Source organism: Hyla sarda, unplaced genomic scaffold (assembly GCF_029499605.1).
Source record: "Hyla sarda isolate aHylSar1 unplaced genomic scaffold, aHylSar1.hap1 scaffold_326, whole genome shotgun sequence".
Classification (NCBI taxonomy): domain Eukaryota; kingdom Metazoa; phylum Chordata; class Amphibia; order Anura; family Hylidae; genus Hyla; species Hyla sarda.
In genome coordinates, this window is record NW_026609999.1 from 274,813 (window position 1) to 294,437 (window position 19,625).

The 19,625-nt window shown below is 50.1% G+C and overlaps 1 protein-coding gene across 5 annotated transcripts in view; it reads left to right on the forward strand.

Moving 5' to 3' along the window:
* FGF11 (fibroblast growth factor 11) overlaps window positions 1–19,625 on the forward strand; it is a 68,906-nt gene that overhangs the window by 17,293 nt on the left and 31,988 nt on the right. Inside the window, exons 2-5 of one of the 5 annotated variants that reach the window (XM_056553542.1) lie at window positions 3,441–3,578; window positions 14,897–15,019; window positions 15,657–16,085; window positions 16,949–17,059. In XM_056553542.1, the coding sequence (XP_056409517.1) occupies window positions 15,893–16,085; window positions 16,949–17,059 (304 nt within the window). In that variant the 5' untranslated portion in view covers window positions 3,441–3,578; window positions 14,897–15,019; window positions 15,657–15,892. Of the gene's footprint in view, window positions 1–3,440; window positions 3,579–14,860; window positions 15,020–15,656; window positions 16,086–16,948; window positions 17,060–19,625 lie in introns of all 5 variants that reach the window. The other 4 variants (XM_056553545.1, XM_056553543.1, XM_056553541.1 and 1 more) reach the window with 4 other exon arrangements.

Below are 19,625 nucleotides of genomic sequence, written 5' to 3' on the forward strand. Positions count from 1 at the left end.
TTACCGCGGTCTTAATTAAATCACTATAAAAAACCGCTACCCCCTGCCTCTTATCTCGAAACTCTTTGACCGCCTACGTGGCGCCAATATCTTTACCAAATTGGATTTAAGAGGTGCATATAATCTCATCCGCATCAGGGAAGGGGACGAGTGGAAGACCGCGTTTAACACCAGAAATGGACACTTTGAATATCTGGTTATGCCCTTTGGGCTTTGCAACGCCCCTGCTGTCTTCCAGGACTTTGTAAATGAAATCTTTCGTGATTTATTATATACCTGTGTTGTGGTCTACCTGGACAATATTTTGATTTTTTCTTCTAATCTAGAAGAACACCGCCGGCATGTCCGCATGGTTCTTCAGAGATTCCAGGACAATCAGTTATATGCCAAGATGGAGAAATGCCTCTTTGAATTCCAATCTCTTCCCTTCCTAGGATATTTAGTCTCTGGCCAGGGACTCCAAATGGACCCGGACAAACTATCAGCCGTGTTGGATTGGCCACGCCCCTCCGGACTCTGAGCTATCCAACGTTTCTTGGGGTTTGCCAATTACTACAGACAATTTATTCCACAATTTTCCACCATTGTGGCCCCAATTGTGGCCCTAACCAAGAAAAACGCCAACCCCAAGTCCTTGCCTCCTCAAGCGGAAGAGGCGTTCAGCCATCTCAAAACTGCCTTTTCTTCTGCTCCTGTACTCTCCAGACCTGATCCATCTAAACATTTCTCACTGGAGGTAGACGCCTCCTCGGTGGGAGCTGGAGCTGTACTCCTACAGAAAAATTCTTCTGGACATGGTTTTACTTGTGGTTTCTTTTCTAGGACCTTCTCTCCGGCGGAGAAAAACTACTCCATTGGTGATCGAGAACTACTGGCCATAAAACTGGCCCTCGAGGAATGGAGGCACCTGCTGGAGGGGTCCAAATACCCAGTTATTATATACACTGATCACAAGAATCTCTCTTATCTTCAGTCTGCCCAACGGCTGAACCCTCGCCAGGCTAGGTGGTCGTTGTTCTTTGCCCGTTTCAACTTTGAAATTCATTTCCGCCCCGCTGACAAGAACATTAGGGCTGACGCCCTCTCTCGTTCCTCAGATGCCTTTGAAATGGAAGCCTCCCTGCAACACATTATTCCCCCGGACTGTCTGATCTCTGTTTCCCCAGCTTCCATCAGACAAACTCCTCCTTGAAAGACCTTCGTCCCTCCACGCCAGCGCCTCAGGATTCTCAGGTGGGGACACTCCTCACACCTCGCAGGCCATGCTGGCGTCAAAAAATCCGTCCAGCTCATCTCTCATTTTTATTGGTGGCCTACCCTGGAAGCAGATGTTGGTGATTTTGTTCGGGCTTGTACAGTCTGTGCCCGGGACAAGACTCCTCGCCAGAAGCCTGACGGTCTCCCCCATCCTCTGCCTGTTCCTGAGCTACCATGGTCTCAGATTCCTATGGACTTTATTACAGACTTACCTTTATCCCATGGCAACACAGTTATTTGGGTGGTCGTTGATCGTTTCTCCAAGATGGCACATTTTATTCCTCTTCCAGGTCTTCCTTATGCACCACAGTTGGCGAAACAATTTTTTGTGCACATTTTTCGCCTTCACGGGCTTCCTACGCATATCGTCTCAGATAGAGGCGTTCAATTTGTGTCGAAATTCTGGAGGGCCCTCTGTAATCAACTTAAAATCAAATTAAACTTCTCGTCTTCCTATCATCCCCAATCCAATGGGCAAGTGGAGAGAGTTAATCAGGTTCTTGGTGACTATTTGCGACATTTTGTTTCCTCCCGCCAGGATGATTGGGCCGATCTCCTACCATGGGCCGAATTCTCGTACAATTTCAAAGTCTCTGATTCCTCTGCTAAATCCCCATTCTTTGTGGTGTACGGTCATCACCCTCTTCCCCCCCTCCCCACTCCCACGCCTTCTGGTTTGCCCGCTGTTGATGAGGTGACTCGGGACTTCTCCACCATCTGGAAAGAGACTCAAAAATCTCTCATACAGGCCTCATCCCGGATGAAGAAACATGCCGACAAAAAAAAACTCCTCCTGTCTTTTCTCCTGGAGAATAAGTGTGGCTCTCCGCCAAGTATATCCGCTTCCGTGTCCCCAGTTATAAACTGGGACCACGTTATCTCGGACCTTTTAAAATCAAATGCCAAATTAACCCTGTCTCCTACAAACTCCTTCTTCCTCCTTCTCTCCGTATTCCCAATGCTTTTCATGTCTCTCTCCTTAAACCACTTGTCCTTAACCGCTTCTCTCCTAAGGTTGTTGCTCCTACTCCTGTCTCCGGGTCCTCAGACATCTTCTCGGTTAAAGAAATTCTTGCATCCAAGATGGTCAGAGGTAAAAAAAAAATTCTTGTGGACTGGGAGAATTGCGGCCCGGAGGAGAGGTCATGGGAACCCGAGGATAACATCCTTGACAAGGACCTTATCTACAGGTTTTCGGGTTCTAAAAAGAGGGGGAGACCCAAGGGGGGGGGGTACTGTTACGCCGAGCGCTCTGGGTCCCCGCTCCACACCGGAGCGCTCGCAGCGTTCTCCTGTTCGCAGCGCCCCGGTCAGACCCGCTGACCGGGTGCGCTGCGATAATGTCCCTAGTCGGGATGCGTTTCGCGATGCGGGACGCGCCCGCTCATGGTGCGCACCCCGACCCGCTTACCAGACTCGCTCCCCGTCAGTGCTGTCCCGGCGCGCGGCCCCGCTCCCTAGGGCGCGCGGCCCCGCTCCCTAGGGCGCGCGCGCGTCGGTTCTTTGCGATTTAAAGGGCCGGTGCGCCACGGATTGGCGCATGGGTTTTAATTAGTGTGTTCACCTGTGCACTTCCCTATGTTACCTCACTTCCCCTGCACTTCCTTGCCATTGTGCCAGTGAAAGCGTTCCTTGTGTATCCCTTGCCAGTGTTCCAGACCTCTTGCCGTTGCCCCTGACTATGATCCTTGCTGCCTGCCCTGACCTTCTGCTACGTCCGACCTTGCTCTTGTCTAATCCCTTGTACCGCGCCTATCTCAGCAGTCAGAGAGGTTGAGCCGTTGCCGGTGGATACGACCTGGTTGCTACCGCCGCTGCAAGACCATCCCGCTTTGCGGCGGGCTCTGGTGAATACCAGTAGCAACTTAGAACCGGTCCACCGACACGGTCCACGCCAATCCCTTTCTGACACAGAGGATCCACCTCCAGCCTGCCGATCCTGACAGTTGGAACCGTTTCCTATCATTGTTGCACTTGAGCTTTGGGGCAGTCGTTTTAGCAATCAACGGATATGTTTCTGGATGGACAATGTGAGTGTGGTGCACTGCATTAATGACTTGTCTTCTTCTTCTCCCCCTGTGTTGTCCCCCCTTAGGCATTTGGTCCTTCGGTGCCTGGAGCTGAATATTTGGTTTAGAGCTCGGGTTGAAAATTTTATTGCTGACTCTCTTTCCCGTTATCAGTTTCAGGAAATTCGGAGCCTGTGTCCGGCAGCAGCGTTGGTGGGCATCCCCTGCCCACCATTGGTGTGGGACTTGATGATCAACGCTTGATGCCCTTGATCGAGTCCTAGGCGGTGGCTGCCACCTGGTCCGGGCATGGTAAGGCGTGGAATGAGTGGTGGTTGTGGGGAGAGATGTGGATGTCAGTACGGAGGCTCAGTTGTCTGTCACTGTGGATTATTTGTTATCCTTGCGCCATGCGAATGTCTGCTTTGGTAGCGCGGCTGTGCTTGTCGGGAGTGAGCTTTCATTTTAAGTTATTGGGATGGGAGGATGTTACTAAGCACTTTTTGATCCAGCAGGTGTTAAAGGGTTGGCAGTGCACGCACGTGTGGCGGGAAAACCGTAGACCTGTGTCCTACTCTATGTTAGTGTCATTGTTGGACGCTGCGGTGAGTTGCTGCTCCTCGACTTTTGAATCTGTTCTTTACTTTGCAGCATTTTGCGTGTCGTTTTTGGGTGCTTTGCGCATCGGGAAGCTAGCTCCGGTTTCTAAGTCTGGCACTGGAGGCTTATTGCATAATGATGTGGTTTGTTCCAATGGTGTGTTGAAGCTGCGGATCGGCCGGTCCAAGACTGATCAGGTTGGCCAAGGTGTGTGGGTTCGGCTGCAGTCGGTGGACGGGGAGGCATGCCCCGTACGGGCGGTTAGTGAATTTTTGAAGGTGTCGGGGCGCTAATTTTTTCATGCATGCGGATGGGTTGCTGTCACACCGAGCGCTCCCGGTCCCGCTGTTTCCCCGGAGAGCTCGCGGCGTGCTTCTGTATGCAGCGCTCCGGTCGGCACCGCTGACCGCGAGCGCTGCTTCCATGTTCCTGGAGGGGACGCTATCCGAGGTGCGGGACGTGCCCTCTCTCGGATCGCGCTCCGTGTCTCTCACCAGCCCCGTCCTCCTGCTGAGTCCCGGCACGCACGGCCCCGCTCTATAGGGCGCGCGCGCGCCGGGTCTCTAAGATTTAAAGGGCCAGGGCACCATTAATTGGTGCCTGGCCCAATTGGTTCCTTACACTCCCTACACTATATAAACCCACTTCCCCTTCCTGTCCCTGCCGGATCTTGTTGCCTTGTGCCCTGTGAAAGCGTTTCTGTGTGTTCCATTGCCTGTGTACCCAGACCCTTTCCGTTGCCCCTGACTACGAACCGTTGCTGCCTGCCCAGACCTTCTGCTACGTCCGTCCTTGCTCTTGCCTTGTCCCTGTGTACCGCGCCTGTCTCAGCTGTCAGTGAGGTTTAGTCGCTATCGGGTGGAACGACCTGGGGGTTACCTGCCGCTGCAAGTCCATCCCGCTTTGCGGCGGGCTCTGGTGAAAACCAGTAACCCCTTAGATTCCGTTCCCCTGGTACGGCTCACGCCATCGCCTCACTGACACAGAGGATCCACCACCCGTGTCCTCTCCGCATACCAGTCCGGATCCTGACAGTAGATCCGGCCATGGATCCTGTTGAGGTCCCGCTGCCCAGTGTCGCTGACCTAACCTCCGTGGTTGCCCAGCAATCTCAGCATATCACGCAACAAGGACAACAGCTGACTCAGTTGACCGCTATGCTGCAACAGCTACTGCCGCAACAACAGCAACCATCTCCTCCGCCAGCTCCTGCATCTCCTCCGCAGCGAGTGGCTGCTCCCAGTTTCCGCCTGTCTCTTCCATACAAGTTTGTTGGGGACTCTAAACTATGCCGTGGATTCCTGTCCCAGTGTTCCCTACACCTGGAGATGATGTCGGACTAATTTCCTAAAGAACGGTCTAAGGTGGCGTTCGTGGTCAGCCTCCTGTCTGGAAAGGCCTTGTCATGGGCCACAACGCTTTGGGACCGCAACGATCCTGCCACAGCTACAATCCAGTCCTTCTCAGAAGTACGTAGTGTCTTTGAGGAGCCAGCCCGGGCTTCCTCAGCCGAGACTGCTTTGCTGAATCTTGTCCAAGGGAGTTCTTCTGTGGGCGAATACGCCATCCAGTTCCGCACCCTCGCCTCTGAGATTTCCTGGAATAATGAGGCCCTCTGCGCGACCTTCAAGTAAGGCTTATCCAGTCACATCAAAGATGTCCTGGCCGCACAAGAAATTCCTGCAAACTTGTCTGAACTCATCCATTTGGACACCCGCATCGAAATGCGTTTCACGGAAAGACGCCAGGAGCTTCGTCAGGAAAGGGATCTTGTTCACACCAGGTGGTCTCCTCCCAGGCTCCTCTCTTCCAACGTCCTTTGCAATCTCTTCCTGTGCCTCCTGCCGAGGAGGCTATGCAAGTGGATCAGTCTGACCCAACAAGAGAGGACTCGCCGTAGGAATGAAAACCTGTGTCTTTACTGTGCAAGCACCGAACATTTCCTAAAAGACTGTCCTATTCGTCCTCCGCGTCTGAGAAACGCACCCACTCATCTAGTCAATGTAGGAGAGTTGTTGCTAGGAGTGAATTCTACCTCTCCACGATTGACTTTACCTGTGCGGATTGCTATACCCGCTAATGCTACTTCCTTCTCCGTTGTGGCCTTCTTGGACTCGGGTTCAGCAGGAAGTTTCATTGAAGCCTCCCTAGTAAACAGATTCAACATTCCAGTTACCCGTCTCGTCAAGCCTCTCTTCATTTCATCCGTCAATGGAGAGAGACTGGTCTGCACCGTGCGTTACCGCACTCAACCGCTACTCATGACTGTTGGAGTTCACCATCATGAACATATTGAATTTTTTGTGCTACCCAACTGCACTTCTGAAATTCTTCTGGGCTTGCCCTGGCTCCAACGTCATTCGCCTAGCCTCGACTGGGTCACCGGAGACATTAAGAGCTGGGGATCTTCTTGCCACAACCGATGTCTTCACCCAGTTTCTTCCTGCCAAGTCTCCATGGCTACTCCTTTGCCAGGTCTTCCTAAGGCCTATCAGGACTTTTCGGATGTCTTTTGTAAAAAGCAGGCAGAGGTCTTACCACCACATAGACCCTATGATTGTCCTATCGACCTGCTCCCTGGTACCACACCGCCCCGTGGTAGGATTTACCCACTTTCTGCCCCGGAAACCCAAGTACATACAAGAAAACCCCAAAAGAGGTTTTATTCGGAAATCCTCTTCCCCAGCTGGAGCTTGATTTTTCTTTGTCGCCAAAGAAGATGGATCTCTCCGCCCTTGTATTGATTACCGCGGCCTCAATAAAATTACCGTAAAAAATCGCTATCCTCTGCCTCTCATCTCCGAACTCTTCGACCGACTGCGAGGTGCCAAGATTTTCACCAAACTAGATCTAAGGGGCGCTTATAACCTCATCCGTATTCGAGCAGGTGATGAATGGAAGACCGCCTTCAATACCAGAGATCGTCACTTTGAATACCTAGTTATGCCATTTGGTCTATGCAACGCCCGAGCAGTCTTTCAGGACTTCGTTAATGAAATTTTTCGGGATATGCTGTACTCTTGTGTGGTAGTCTATCTTGACGACATCCTCATTTTTTCCTCCAACCTAGAGGAACATTGCCTTCATGTTCGTCAAGTGCTCCAGCGACTACGCCAAAATCAACTTTACGCCAAAATCGAAAAGTGTCTATTCGAATGCAGCAGTCTTCCCTTCTTGGGTTACATTGTGTCCAGACAAGGTCTTCAAATGGACCCTGATAAACTTTCTGCGGTAATGGATTGGCCTCGTCCCACTGGCCTGCGAGCAATCCAAAGATTTCTCGGATTTGCAAATTACTACCGTCAATTCATTCCCCACTTCTCCACCATCGTTGCTCCTATTGTAGCACTGACTAAGAAAAATGCTAATCCGAAATCCTGGCCGCCACAGGCGGAGGAAGCCTTTAACCACCTCAAAGCCGCCTTCTCCTCTGCTCCAGTCTTGTCCAGACCTGATCCTCAGAAGCCCTTCTTCCTCAAGGTTGACGCCTCCTCTGTTGGAGCTTGAGCTGTTCTGCTACAAAAATCCGCCAAAGGAAAAAATGTCACTTGCGGATTTTTCTCCAAAACCTTTTCACCTCCATAAAAAAATTATTCCATCGGAGACCGTGAACTGTTGGCGATTAAGTTGGCCCTTGAGGAGTGGAGACATCTTTTGGAAGGATCCCTTCACCCCATCACCATTTATACAGATCACAAAAATTTGTCTTATCTCCAATCCGTCCAGCGGCTAAATCCTTGCCAGGCTAGGTGGTCGTTGTTTTTTGCCCGTTTCAACTTTCAGAGCCATTTTCGTCCCGCAGACAAGAATGTCAGAGCTGATGCTCTATCTCGTACCACCGATGCCTCTGAAGCCGAGACCCTTCCTCAGCACATCATTCCCCCTGAGTGCATGATCTCTTCTGCTCCTGCTTCTCTGGTACCTGTCCCTCCAGGAAAGACTTATGTTCCTCCCCGTCTTCACCTCCAGATCCTCAAATGGGGCCATTCCTCCCTTCTGGCTGGTCATGCTGGAATAAAAAAGACTTTACAGTTTATTGCCAGACACTATTGGTGGTCCTCCTTGGAAAAGGATGTGACCGATTTTGTACGAGCCTGTACAGTATGTGCACGTGACAAGACCCCTCGTCAGAAGCCTTCAGGTCTTCTCCATCCACTGCCGGTGCCTGAACAGCCTTGGTCCCACATAGCCATGGACTTCATCACTTCCTGTATCCCATGGCAACACGGTCATCTGGGTGGAGGCGTTCAATTTGTGTCTAAATTTTGGAGAGCTCTCTGCAATCAATTAAAGATCAAATTAAATTTCTCGTCCTCCTACCACCCGCAGTCCAATGGACAAGTGGAGAGAGTGAACCAGATCCTTGGTGACTACCTGCGACATTTTGTTTCCTCCCGTCAAGATGATTGGGTCAACCTGTTACCCTGGGCTGAATTCTCGTACAATTTCAAAAACTCTGAGTCATCCGCCAAGTCTCCGTTCTTTGTGGTGTACGGCCGTCAACCTCTCCCACCCCCCTTCCCATCCCCACTTCATCTGGAGTTCCTTCCGTAGATGATTTGACCCTGGACTTCTCTTCTATTTGGAAGGAAACTCAAAAGTCACTCTCACTGGCCTCTTCTCGCATGAAGAAACATGCGGATAAGAAGAGAAGAGCTCCTCCTGTCTTTGCCCCTGGTGACAAAGTGTGGCTCTCTGCCAAATATATTCGATTTTGTGTCCCTAGCTACAAGTTGGGTCCTCGTTACCTCGGACCATATAGAGTCAAAAGTCAAATCAACTCTGTCTCCTACAAGCTCCATCTTCCTCCTGCTCTTCTTATTCCTAACTCCTTTCATGTATCCCTTCTCAAACCTCTCATTTTTAACCGCTTTTCCCCCAAGGTCACCGTTTCTGCTCCTGTCACTGGCTCCTCTGATGTCTTCTCGGTAAAAGAAATCCTCGCCTCCAAGGTCGTCAGAGGTAAAAAAAAAATTCTTGTTGACTGGGAGAATTGTGGCCCCGAAGAGAGGTCTTGGGAGCCTGAGGACAATATCCTCGACAAAGAACTCATCCATAGGTTCCTGGGCTCCAAAAAGAGGGGGAGACCCAAGGGGGGGGGGGGGGTACTGTCACGCCGAGCGCTCCGGGTCCCGCTGCTTCCGTATGCAGCGCTTGCGGCGTGCTTCCGTATGCAGCGCTCCGGTCGGCAAAGCTGACCGCGAGTGCTGCTGTTACGATTTGGCAGGTTGGATGTGGATCCTCTGTGTCAGCGAGGGATTGGCGTGGACCGTGTCGGTGGATCGGTTATAAGTTGCTACTGGTATTCACCAGAGCCCGCCGCAAAGAGGGATGGTCTTGCAGCGGCGGTAGCAACCAGGTCGTATCCACCGGCAACGGCTCAACCTCGCTGACTGCTGAGAAGGCGTGGGACAGAAGGACTAGGCAGAGGCAAGGTCAGACGTAGCAGAAGGTCGGGGCAGGCGGCAAGGTTCGTAGTCAAATAGGAATAGCAGAAGGTCTGGAACATAGGCTTTGGACAACACTAAACGCTTTCACTGGCACAAGGCAACAAGATCCGGCAAGGAAGTGCAGGGGAAGTGAGGTAATATACACAGGGAGCAGGTGGAAGCTAATTAGGCTGATTGGGCCAGGCATCAATCATTGGTGCACTGGCCCTTTAAATCTTAGAGAGCTGGCGCGCGCGTGCCCTAAGGAGCGGAGCCGCGCGCGCCAGGACATGACAGCCGGGGACCGGGACAGGTGAGTGACTTGGGATGCGATTCGCGAGCGGGCGCGTCCCACTATGCGAATCGCATCCCCGCCTGCAGTGTCAGTGCAGCGCTCCCGGTCAGCGGGTCTGACCGGGGCGCTGCAGAGAGAGGAATGCCTCTCCGCGAGCGCTCCGGGGAGGAGCAGGGACCTGGAGCGCTCGGCATAACAGCCGCTTCCATGTTCCCGAAGGGGACGCGATCCGAGGTGCGGGACATACCCGCTCTCGGATCGCACCCGTGTCTCTCATCTGCCCCGTCCTCCTGCTGAGTCCCGGCGCGCGCGGCCCCGCACGTGCCGGGTCTCTCAGATTTAACCCCTTAAGGACTGAGCCCTTTTTCACCTTAAGGACCAGAGCATTTTTTGAACATCTGAAAACTGTCACTTTAATAATAACTCTGGAATGCTTTTACTTATCATTCTGATTCCGAGATTGTTTTTTCGTGACATATTCTACTTTAACATAGTGGTAAAATTTTGTGGTAACTTGCATCTTTTGTTGGTGAAAAATCCCCAAATTTGATCAAAAAAATGAAAAATTAGCATTTTTCTAACTTTGAAGCTCTCTGCTTGTAAGGAAAATGGATATTCAAAAAAAAATTTTCACTTTATGTTTGCATCATAAAATTTATGAGTTTTTACTTTTGGAAGACACCAGAGGGCTTCAAAGTTCAGCAGCAATTTTGAAATTTTTCACAAAATTTTCAAACTCATTATTTTTCAGTGACCAGTTCAGTTTTGAAGTGGATTTGAAGGGTCTTAATATTAGAAATACCCCACAACTGACCCCATTATAAAAATTGCACCCCCCAAAGTATTCAAAATGACATTCAGTAAGTGTTTTAACCCTTTAGGTGTTTCACAGGAATAGCAGCAAAGTGAAGGAGAAGATTCAAAATCTTCATTTTTTACACTCGCATGTTCTTGTAGACCCAATTTTTGAATTTTTGCAAGGGGTAAAAAGGAGAAAATTTTTACTTCTATTTGAAATACTTCAATACTTCAATTTCTCTCGAGTAAGGACGCAGAAGAGGGCTCAGAAGGGAAGGAGCGACAAATGGTTTTTGGGGGGCATGTCACCTTTAGGAAGCCCCTATGGTGCCAGAACAGCAAAAAAAATAAAAACATTTTGGAAACTAGACCCCTCGGGGAACATAACAAGGGGTAAAGTGAACCTTAATACCCCACAGGTGATTCCTGACTTTTGTATATGTAAAAAAAAAAAAAATAATTTACCTAAAATGCTTGGTTTCCCAAAAATGTTACATTTTTAAAAAGGGTAATAGCAGAAAATACCCCCAAAAAATTTGAAGCCCAATTTCTCCCGATTCAGAAAACACCCCATATGGGGGTGAAAAGCGCTCTGCTGGCGCACTACAGGTCTCAGAAGAGAAGGAGTCACATTTGGCTTTTTGAAAGCAAATTTTGCTCTGGGGGCATGCCGCATTTAGGAAGCCCCTATGGTGCCAGAAAAGCAAAAAAAAAAAAACACATGGCATACCATTTTGGAAACTAGACCCCTCAAGGAACGTAACAAGGGGTAATGTGAACCTTAATACCCCACAGGTGATTCACGACTTTTGTATATGTAAAAAAAATATATATTTTTTACCTAAAATGCTTGGTTTCCCAAAAATTGTACATTTTTAAAAAGGGTAATAGCAGAAAATACCCCCCAAAATTTGTAACACAATTTCTCCCGAGTACGGCCATACCCCATATGTGACCCTTAACTGTTGCCTTGAAATACGACAGGGCTCCAAAGTGAGAGAGCGCCATGCGCATTTGAGGCCTAAATTAGGGATTTGCATAGGGGTGGACATAGGGGTATTCTACGCCAGTGATTCCCAAACAGGCCTCCAGCTGTTGTAAAACTCCCAGCATGCCTGGACAGTCAGTGGCTATCTGGCAATACTGGGAGTAGTTGTTTTGCAACAGCTGGAGGCTCCGTTTTGGAAACAGTGGCGTACCAGACGTTTTTCATTTTTATTGGGGAGGGGAGGGGGGCTGTGTACGGGTATGTGTATATGTAGTGTTTTTTACTTTTTATTTTATTTTGTGTTAGTGTAGTGTTTTTAGGGTACAGTCGCACGGGCGGGGGTTCACAGTAGTTTCTCGCTGGCAGTTTGAGCTACGGCAGAAAATTTGCCGCAGCTCAAACTTGCAGCCGGATACTTACTATAAACCTCCGCCCATGTGAGTGTACCCTGTATGTTCACATTGGGGGGGGAGGGGGGGGAATACCTCCAGCTGTTGCAAAACTACAACTCCCAGCATGTACGGTCTATCAGTGCATGCTGGGAGTTGTAGTTTTGCAACAGCTGGAGGCACACTGGTTGTGAAACACAGAGTTTGGTAACAAACTCAGTGTTTTGCAACCAGTGTGCCTTCAGCTGTTGCAAAAGCTACAACCCCCAGCATGTACGGACAGCGGAAGGGCATGCTGGGACTTGTAGTTATGCAACAGCTGGAGGCATACTACTTTGGCTGGGGATTGTATTTATGCAACAGCTGGAGACAAACTGGTTTGCTACTTAACTCAGTGTTTCACAACCAGTGTGCCTCCAGCTGTTGCAAAACTACAACTCTCAGCAGTCACCGACAGCCAACGGGCATGCTGGGAGTTGTAGTTATGCAACCAGCAGATGCACCACTACAACTCCCAGCATGCACTTTAGCTGATTGTGCAAGCTGGGAGTTGTAATTATACAACAGCTGAAGGTACACTTTTCCATAGAAAAAATGTGCCTCCAGCTGTTGCAAAACTATAAGTCCCAGCATGCCCATAAGGGAATGCTGGGAGTTGTGGTGGTCTGCCTCCTGCTGTTGCATAACTACAGCTCCCAGCATGCCCTTTTTGCATGCTGGGAGCTGTTCCTAAGCAACAGCAGGAGGCTGTCACTCCCCTCCAACTGCTGCTCCACGCCGCCGCTGCAGATCAGTCCCTCGCCGCCGCTCCTGGGGCCCCGATCCCAACAGGGACCCCGGGGATCAGGGTCCCCAGCTCCCGGGGTCTTCTTCCCGCACCCGATCACGTCCTCCGGAAGAGGGGCGGAGCGGGTTGCGGGAGTGACACCCACAGCAGGCGCCCTGATTGGTCGGCCGGGAAACCGGCCGACGATTCAGGGCGACCGCGAGGTGGCACCAGTGCCACCTCACCCCTGCTGGCTATGGCTGTTCGGGGCCGTCAGAGATCTGCGGCCATCGCCGACATGGGGGGACATAATGACCCCCCTGGGCGATATGCCGGGATGCCTGCTGAACAATTTCAGCAGACATCCGGCACCGGCTCTCCTCCAGCTAGCGGCGGGGGCCGGAAATGCGCAGGGCGTATCCATACGCCCTGTGTCCTTAAGGACTTGGAAACGGGGGCGTATGGATACGCCCTGTGTCCTTAAGGGGTTAAAGGGCCAGTGCACCATTAATTGGTGCCTGGCCCAATTGGTTCCTTACACTCCCTACACTATAAACCCACTTCCCCTTCCTGTCCCTGCCGGATCTTGTTGCCTTGTGCCCTGTGAAAGCGTTTCTGTGTGTTCCATTGCCTGTGTACCCAGACCCTTGCCGTTGCCCCTGACTACGAACTGTTGCTGCCTGCCCAGACCTTCTGCTACGTCCGACCTTGCTCTTGCCTTGTCCCTGTGTACCGTGCCTGTCTCAGCTGTCAGAGAGGTTGAGTCGCTATCGGGTGGAACGACCTGGGGGTTACCTGCCGCTGCAAGTCCATCCAGCTTTGAAAACCAGTAACCCCTTAGATTCCGTTCCCTTGGTACTGCCCACGCCATCGCCTCACTGACACAGAGGATCCACCACCCGTGTCCTCTCCGCATACCAGTCCGGATCCTGACAGTTGCCTTTAATGCGGCATCAATTTTAGGCAATATTTAAGCGCTGTCTGGATCTGGTAGGTGCCCTGGTGTCTGAATCTGGGACACACTCTTTCCGGATTGGTGAGGTAACGGAGGCCTCACGTGTGGGCCTTTTGGTGACTGAGATTCATTGTATAGGGCACTGGCGTTCTTCTTGCTACGCGGTTTACGTTTGAACTGAATTGTTGCTTTAATCAGTTTTCTCTTCCAGATCCTCCGGTGACTACAGTTTCCTTTTTGGTTCATTCATATTTCCACCGGGCGGCACAGAGGGCAGACTGCTGTCCCGGTCGTAGATCGCTGGGTTTGTACACATCGCTGCGCATTTGCGATGATCTCAGGTGTTGTTGGAGGCAGTCGATATTGCTGGGAGGGTTCGCTCTGGAGTGATTTTGGTCGTCCACACCGGAGCAAACGACCTTTGCTATTCAAGATTAACGGAGCTGATCACTGTCATAAAGGCAGATGTGGAAAGGCTTGCAGGCTTTTTTGCCGAACTTGTTCTGGTATGGTCGGAGATCGTGCCACGAGTCAAGTGGCAGGGGGCCCATGCTGCCGAGGCCATTGAGAGGTCTCGCTGATTGGTCAATTCCAGAATCGCCAGGTTTGTGAGGTCTAAGGGTGGGGTGGTGATCCGTCATCAGGAGCTTGAGGGTGACAACAGCTGATGGGGTCCACCTCAATGAGATTGGGCTGGACATCTTTTTGCCTGGCCTGCAGGAGGGTCTGGAGCAGAGTATCAACCTCGCTGAAAAGGGCCATTGGCACACATGCCCGTCGGTGACTTGGAGGCCGGCAAACTGCTTCGGCTGAAGTAGTAAGGCCACTGGTTTATAATATGTTTATTTTAACTGCAATGCAGTGGTTATATGGTTATATATTATATACCCAGCCCAGTTAAAATGGAAACAGGTGTCATGTCTTTATTTATATACAAAGGGGAGGCAAAGGGGTGTCTTTATGGGAAAGAGGGGTGTTCTATGCAGTCTGTAGGTTACCTGGCCGCATAGGATTAGGTAACCCTGACTGCAGGGACCTAAGGGGTTAAGTGAGAGCCCTAGGGGTGGGTGCCCTCCTACTTTTATCTGGTGAGGAGGGGATGTATCTAGGTACGCCCATAGACTATATTAGCACCCTTCCTGCCCAGGCTGCTCCTCTTTGACTCCCCAGCATCGAGTGAAGATCCCGCCCACCCTCCCTTTTGGATCATATTTTGTATGTTTTGTTTTATTGTGGCCACGTGCCCTGTTATGGGGCTCGTTGGTTTTTTGTTACCCCTGTTTAAAAAAAATAAAATGAAAATGAAAAGTATATATTACTATTGACGTAGTTAAAAAAAAAAACTTTCCATACTTATTTTCTTTTCTTCTCTAGATTGTGTTGTTTTGTCCTTTATTCTCTCTTCTGCAGGTTCTTCTTGAAGTCACAGCTGGCATGGAGAGTATCGACCTCGATTAAAAGGGCTGTTGGCACACATGCCCGTCGGGAACCGGCGGCCGGCATACCGCTTTGGCTGAAGTAGTAAGGCAACAGGTTGATAATATGTCTATTTTAACTGCAATGCAGGGGTTATATGGTTATATATTATATAGTAGAGTGTTATTTATAAAAACAAATGAGCTGTGACCATCACCCAGCCCAGTTAAAATGGAAACAGGTGTCATGTCTTTATTTATATAGAAAGGGGGAGGGCAAAGGGGTGTGTTTATGGGAAAGTGGGGTGTTCTATGCAGTCAGCCTGGAGCTTCTGCATGGCGCACGTCCCCTCAGGGTCACCTGCAGACTCTCTGCCACCTGTGGCTGCTCATGAATTGTGCCTCCAGGTACATGGATGATCCATTTGTTGAGAGTAAAGTGGTCATCCTGCTAAACTGAGGACACTTCAGGGTATATTGGCCAGGTGCCGTACTCGGATGTGCCTTTGGGGAAACAAGGAACTACTACCATCCTAACATTAGTGCAGCCCCCCAATACCACTATTACACCTGCCACTGGGAGTGTCTCCAGGGTCAGAGACCCCACTCCAGATACTGTGACCTCTGTGTGCTACTGCAAACATTGGCTGGTCTGCAGCAAGTATAGTAGGTACCCAGGATGGAGGTGTAGAGGACAGTACAGGAATAGCAGAGTGCAGTCAGTAATGTCTGTGACTGCTTCGTTCTTCATGTAGCACAGAAGACTGGAGTGATGGGGGGAGGGGACACGGAGGACCAGACGGTGACTGTAGACACTGATATATTCTGAGTTTGTGTCGGAGAAATGAGGTGCCGGCAGGACGCCAGGAGACGGATGTTGAAGAGATCGTAGGATATTAAGGATCGTTGTTAGGAAGCGGCGAATTACACCAACCCCCCCACCCCTGCACATGGGGTGTCACATTGGAGGGGGCAGGAGTCTCGGGGGGAGATGGCCGCCCTCGCCAGTACTCTCATCCGACAGAGACGAGAAGTTAAAGACTCCGGAGGAACCCGCCCTGCTCCCCCCCAGAGAAAAGTCTGTCCCCGGGGAACCAAGTCCCTGTGCCAGAAGCAGCTGCTCTTCCTCGTCTCCAAGGTCCGACTGTGCGGAAGTCAACGGAGATCTCCGAACAAAGACCCAGGTAAGACCCCTCATGTCCTGGAATCTGTATGGTCCTCACACACTCCTCTACACTACACCTCATCCTGTATATATATATCTACTATTCCTGTACTGTCCTCACACACACTCCTCTACACTACACCTCATCCTGTATATATATATATATATATATATATTTCTACTATTCCTGTACAGTCCTCACACACACTCCTCTACACTACACCTCATCCTGTATATATATATATATATATATATATATATATATATATATCTACTATTCCTGTACAGTCCTCACACACACTCCTCTACACTACATCTCATCCTGTATATATATATATATATATATATATATCTACTATTCCTGTACTGTCCTCACACACTCCTCTACACTACACCTCATCCTGTGTGTATATATATATATATATATATATATATATATCTACTATTCCTGTACAGTCCTCACACATTCCTCTACACTACATCTCATCCTATATATATATATATATATATATATATATATATATATATATATATAAACTATTCCTGTACTGTCCTCACACATTCCTCTACACTACATCTCATCCTATATATATATATATATATATATATAAACTATTCCTGTACTGTCCTCACACATTCCTCTACATTGCACCTCATCCTGCATCTCACTATGCACACACACAGCTCTACTATTCCTGTGCTGTCACTTTTTCTGGGTCCTACGCTGTCTGGATAATGGATTGGTTCTTGCTCCCGGAGGATACAGGAATGAGGTCAGGGGCAATGGAGGAGACAAGTGCAGAGTAATTTTCCGGGATGGATGGGGGTAGTGTTGCATTCTGGGATTTCCTCAGAGTATGATAACTTTCTTGTCTTCCTTAGAGCCTCAGCTGAAGGGTATAGTGACGCGCTTGCTCAGCAGGATGGGTTTCTACCTCCAGTTTCTTCCGGATGGGACCATATCAGGAACCATGGAAGAGGTCACCCCCTACAGTGAGTATAGGGACCACGAGGGGAGAACACAGTGGTGGGGTACAAGCGAGTTCTACAGTCTATACATGGTTCACATTTAGAGGATTATTGTAGGTTGTCGGCTGTTTTGAGGAGATGTGTCTTTTAGCTTTTGAAGGTCTTTATGGTGCAGAAGAGCTGGATGTGTCGGGGAGCGATGTATGTATGGGGGAAGCTTGGCAGAAGTTTTGACGGAGACGGTTGTGTGAGGAGCGGATGAGAGGAGAGCACAGGTCTCCTCTCGGGATCAGAGATTACATGAGGGGTGATATCAGGAGATCAGGTCAGAGATGTATGGGGGGACAGGTTGTGGGTGGCCTTGTATGTCATGGTGAACTGCTTAAAGGGGTACTCTGCTCTAGACATCTTATCCCCTATCCAAAGGATAGGGGATAAGATGTCTGATCGTGGGGGTCCCGCCCATCTCAGCACCCCAGACATCCGGTGCACGGAGCAAACTTCGCTCTATGCCGGATGACCGGCGATGCAGGGCAAAGGCTTGATATGTCACGGTCACGTCCAGCTCATGGCCACGCCCCTTCAATGCAAGTCACGAGGCTACGGCGCTGCACCCAACGAACGCCGTGTGCAGCAAGGAGATCGCAAGGGTCCCCAGTGGTGGGACCCCGCAACCAGGAATCTTGTCCCCTTTGGATAGGGGATAAGATGTCTAAGGGCGGAGTACCCCTTTAAACTACATTTTTGGGGCAGTTGGTAACCAGTGAAGAAATTCAGAGAGGGAAGAGGTGGATTAGTCAGAACGGACAGGTGTTAGATGGATTAGTCAGGCAGGAGAGGTGTTAGATGGATTAGTCAAACAGGAGAGGTGTTAGAGGGATTGGAGGGGAGCAGAGGTGTTAGATGGATTTGTCAGGCAGTAGAGGTGTTAGATGCATTAGTCAGGCAGTAGAGGTGTTAGATGGATTTGTCAGACAGGAGAGGTGTTAGATGGAGGCCACAAAAGAGGATGGAGCAGGAGTCCAGGATTTGAGGACATATCCAGCAGTTGAGTTGAGTCAAAGTTGAGGAATGAAGGTGACAGGAAATGGGGGGGGGGGGGTGTCTGGATGTGGACCGAGTCAAAGGTGACCCCAAGGCAGGGGACTTATAGGACTGAAGTAAAATTGGAGCCATTGGGGGATGAAAAGTAAGTCCAGATGGAGGAAGGACAATGAGTTCTGTTTTCTCCATCTTGGGTTAGGGTCTCCACAGACGGTCGAAAAGAAGGAAGATCTAGGTGACGGACGATCCTGGATAAGAGGGAGGTGATCTTTGGACCAGAGAGGTAGATGTGAGGGTGGTCCTCGAGGTGGGACTGGAAGTCGTGGGATTCTATAATCTGTCCCAGGCCAAGAGTAAAGATGGAAAAGTGAAGGGGTCCCAGGACACAGCCTTGGGGGCTCCAGCAGTGAGAGGCTGAGGTTTCAAGTTGGCATGTGAGTGGGAGACACGGAGTGTGTGGCCTGAGAGGGATGAGGAGATCCAGGAGGGTCACATGAGAGGGATGAGGAGACCCAGGAGGGTCACATGAGAGGTTTGAGGAGATCCAGGAGGGTCACATGAGAGGGATGAGGAGATCCAGGAGGGTCACATGGGAGGTACGATGAGATCCAGGAGGGTCACATGAGAGGGATGAGGAGATCCAGGAGGGTCACATGGGAGGTACGAAGAGATACAAGAGGGTCACATGAGAGGTACGAGGAGATCCAGGAGGGTCACATGAGAGGTACGAGGAGATCCAGGAGGGTCACATGAGAGGTACGAGGAGATCCAGGAGGGTCACATGAGAGGTACGAGGAGATCCAGGAGGGTCACATGGGAGTTACGAGGAGATCAAAGAGGGTCACATGAGAGGGATGAGGAGATCCAGGTGGGTCACATGAGAGGGATGAGGAGATCCAGGAGGGTCAAATGAGAGGGATGAGGAGATCCAGGAGGGTCACATGAGAGGGATGAGGAGATCCAGGAGGGACACATTTGTGATTACGAGGGATGAGAGATTTTTTAGAAGAAAGGAATGGTGGATGGTGTCCAAGGCAGATGTCAAGGAGAAGGAGCGCAGTGTATTGGAGTGAGGCCATGGCAGTCAGCAGATCTTTGGCCATCTTGGTTGGGGGCGGTGTCAGTAGAATAATGGGGACAGAAAGCAGATTGAAGTTGGATAAGAGGTGGAGGACAGTCCGTGGTATACATGTTGTTCACAATGTTGAGTTTATGGTGGCACCTGCTCCGTGGTATAGTGGAAATTTACTGCTCGATGCAGAACAGTCGCTGAACCACTGGGTGGCTTTTCTGGCCTAAGCTTATCGCATGGCAGTACGCACTTCAGCTCACACATGTGAAAAATGGAGGTAAAGTGAACATGGCAGAGATTGCTGAGAAGGTGTACTTGGTCACAGACTGAAGCATAGCAGTGCTGTATAATCGCTTGATTGACACAGTATAACAACATTTTTGTTGGCCCTAACAATTAGATGGAAAAAAAATCCACATTCTGTTCCAATTGTCAGCTGGATTTAAATTGCCACTTGTGCACAGGCTGAAGTAT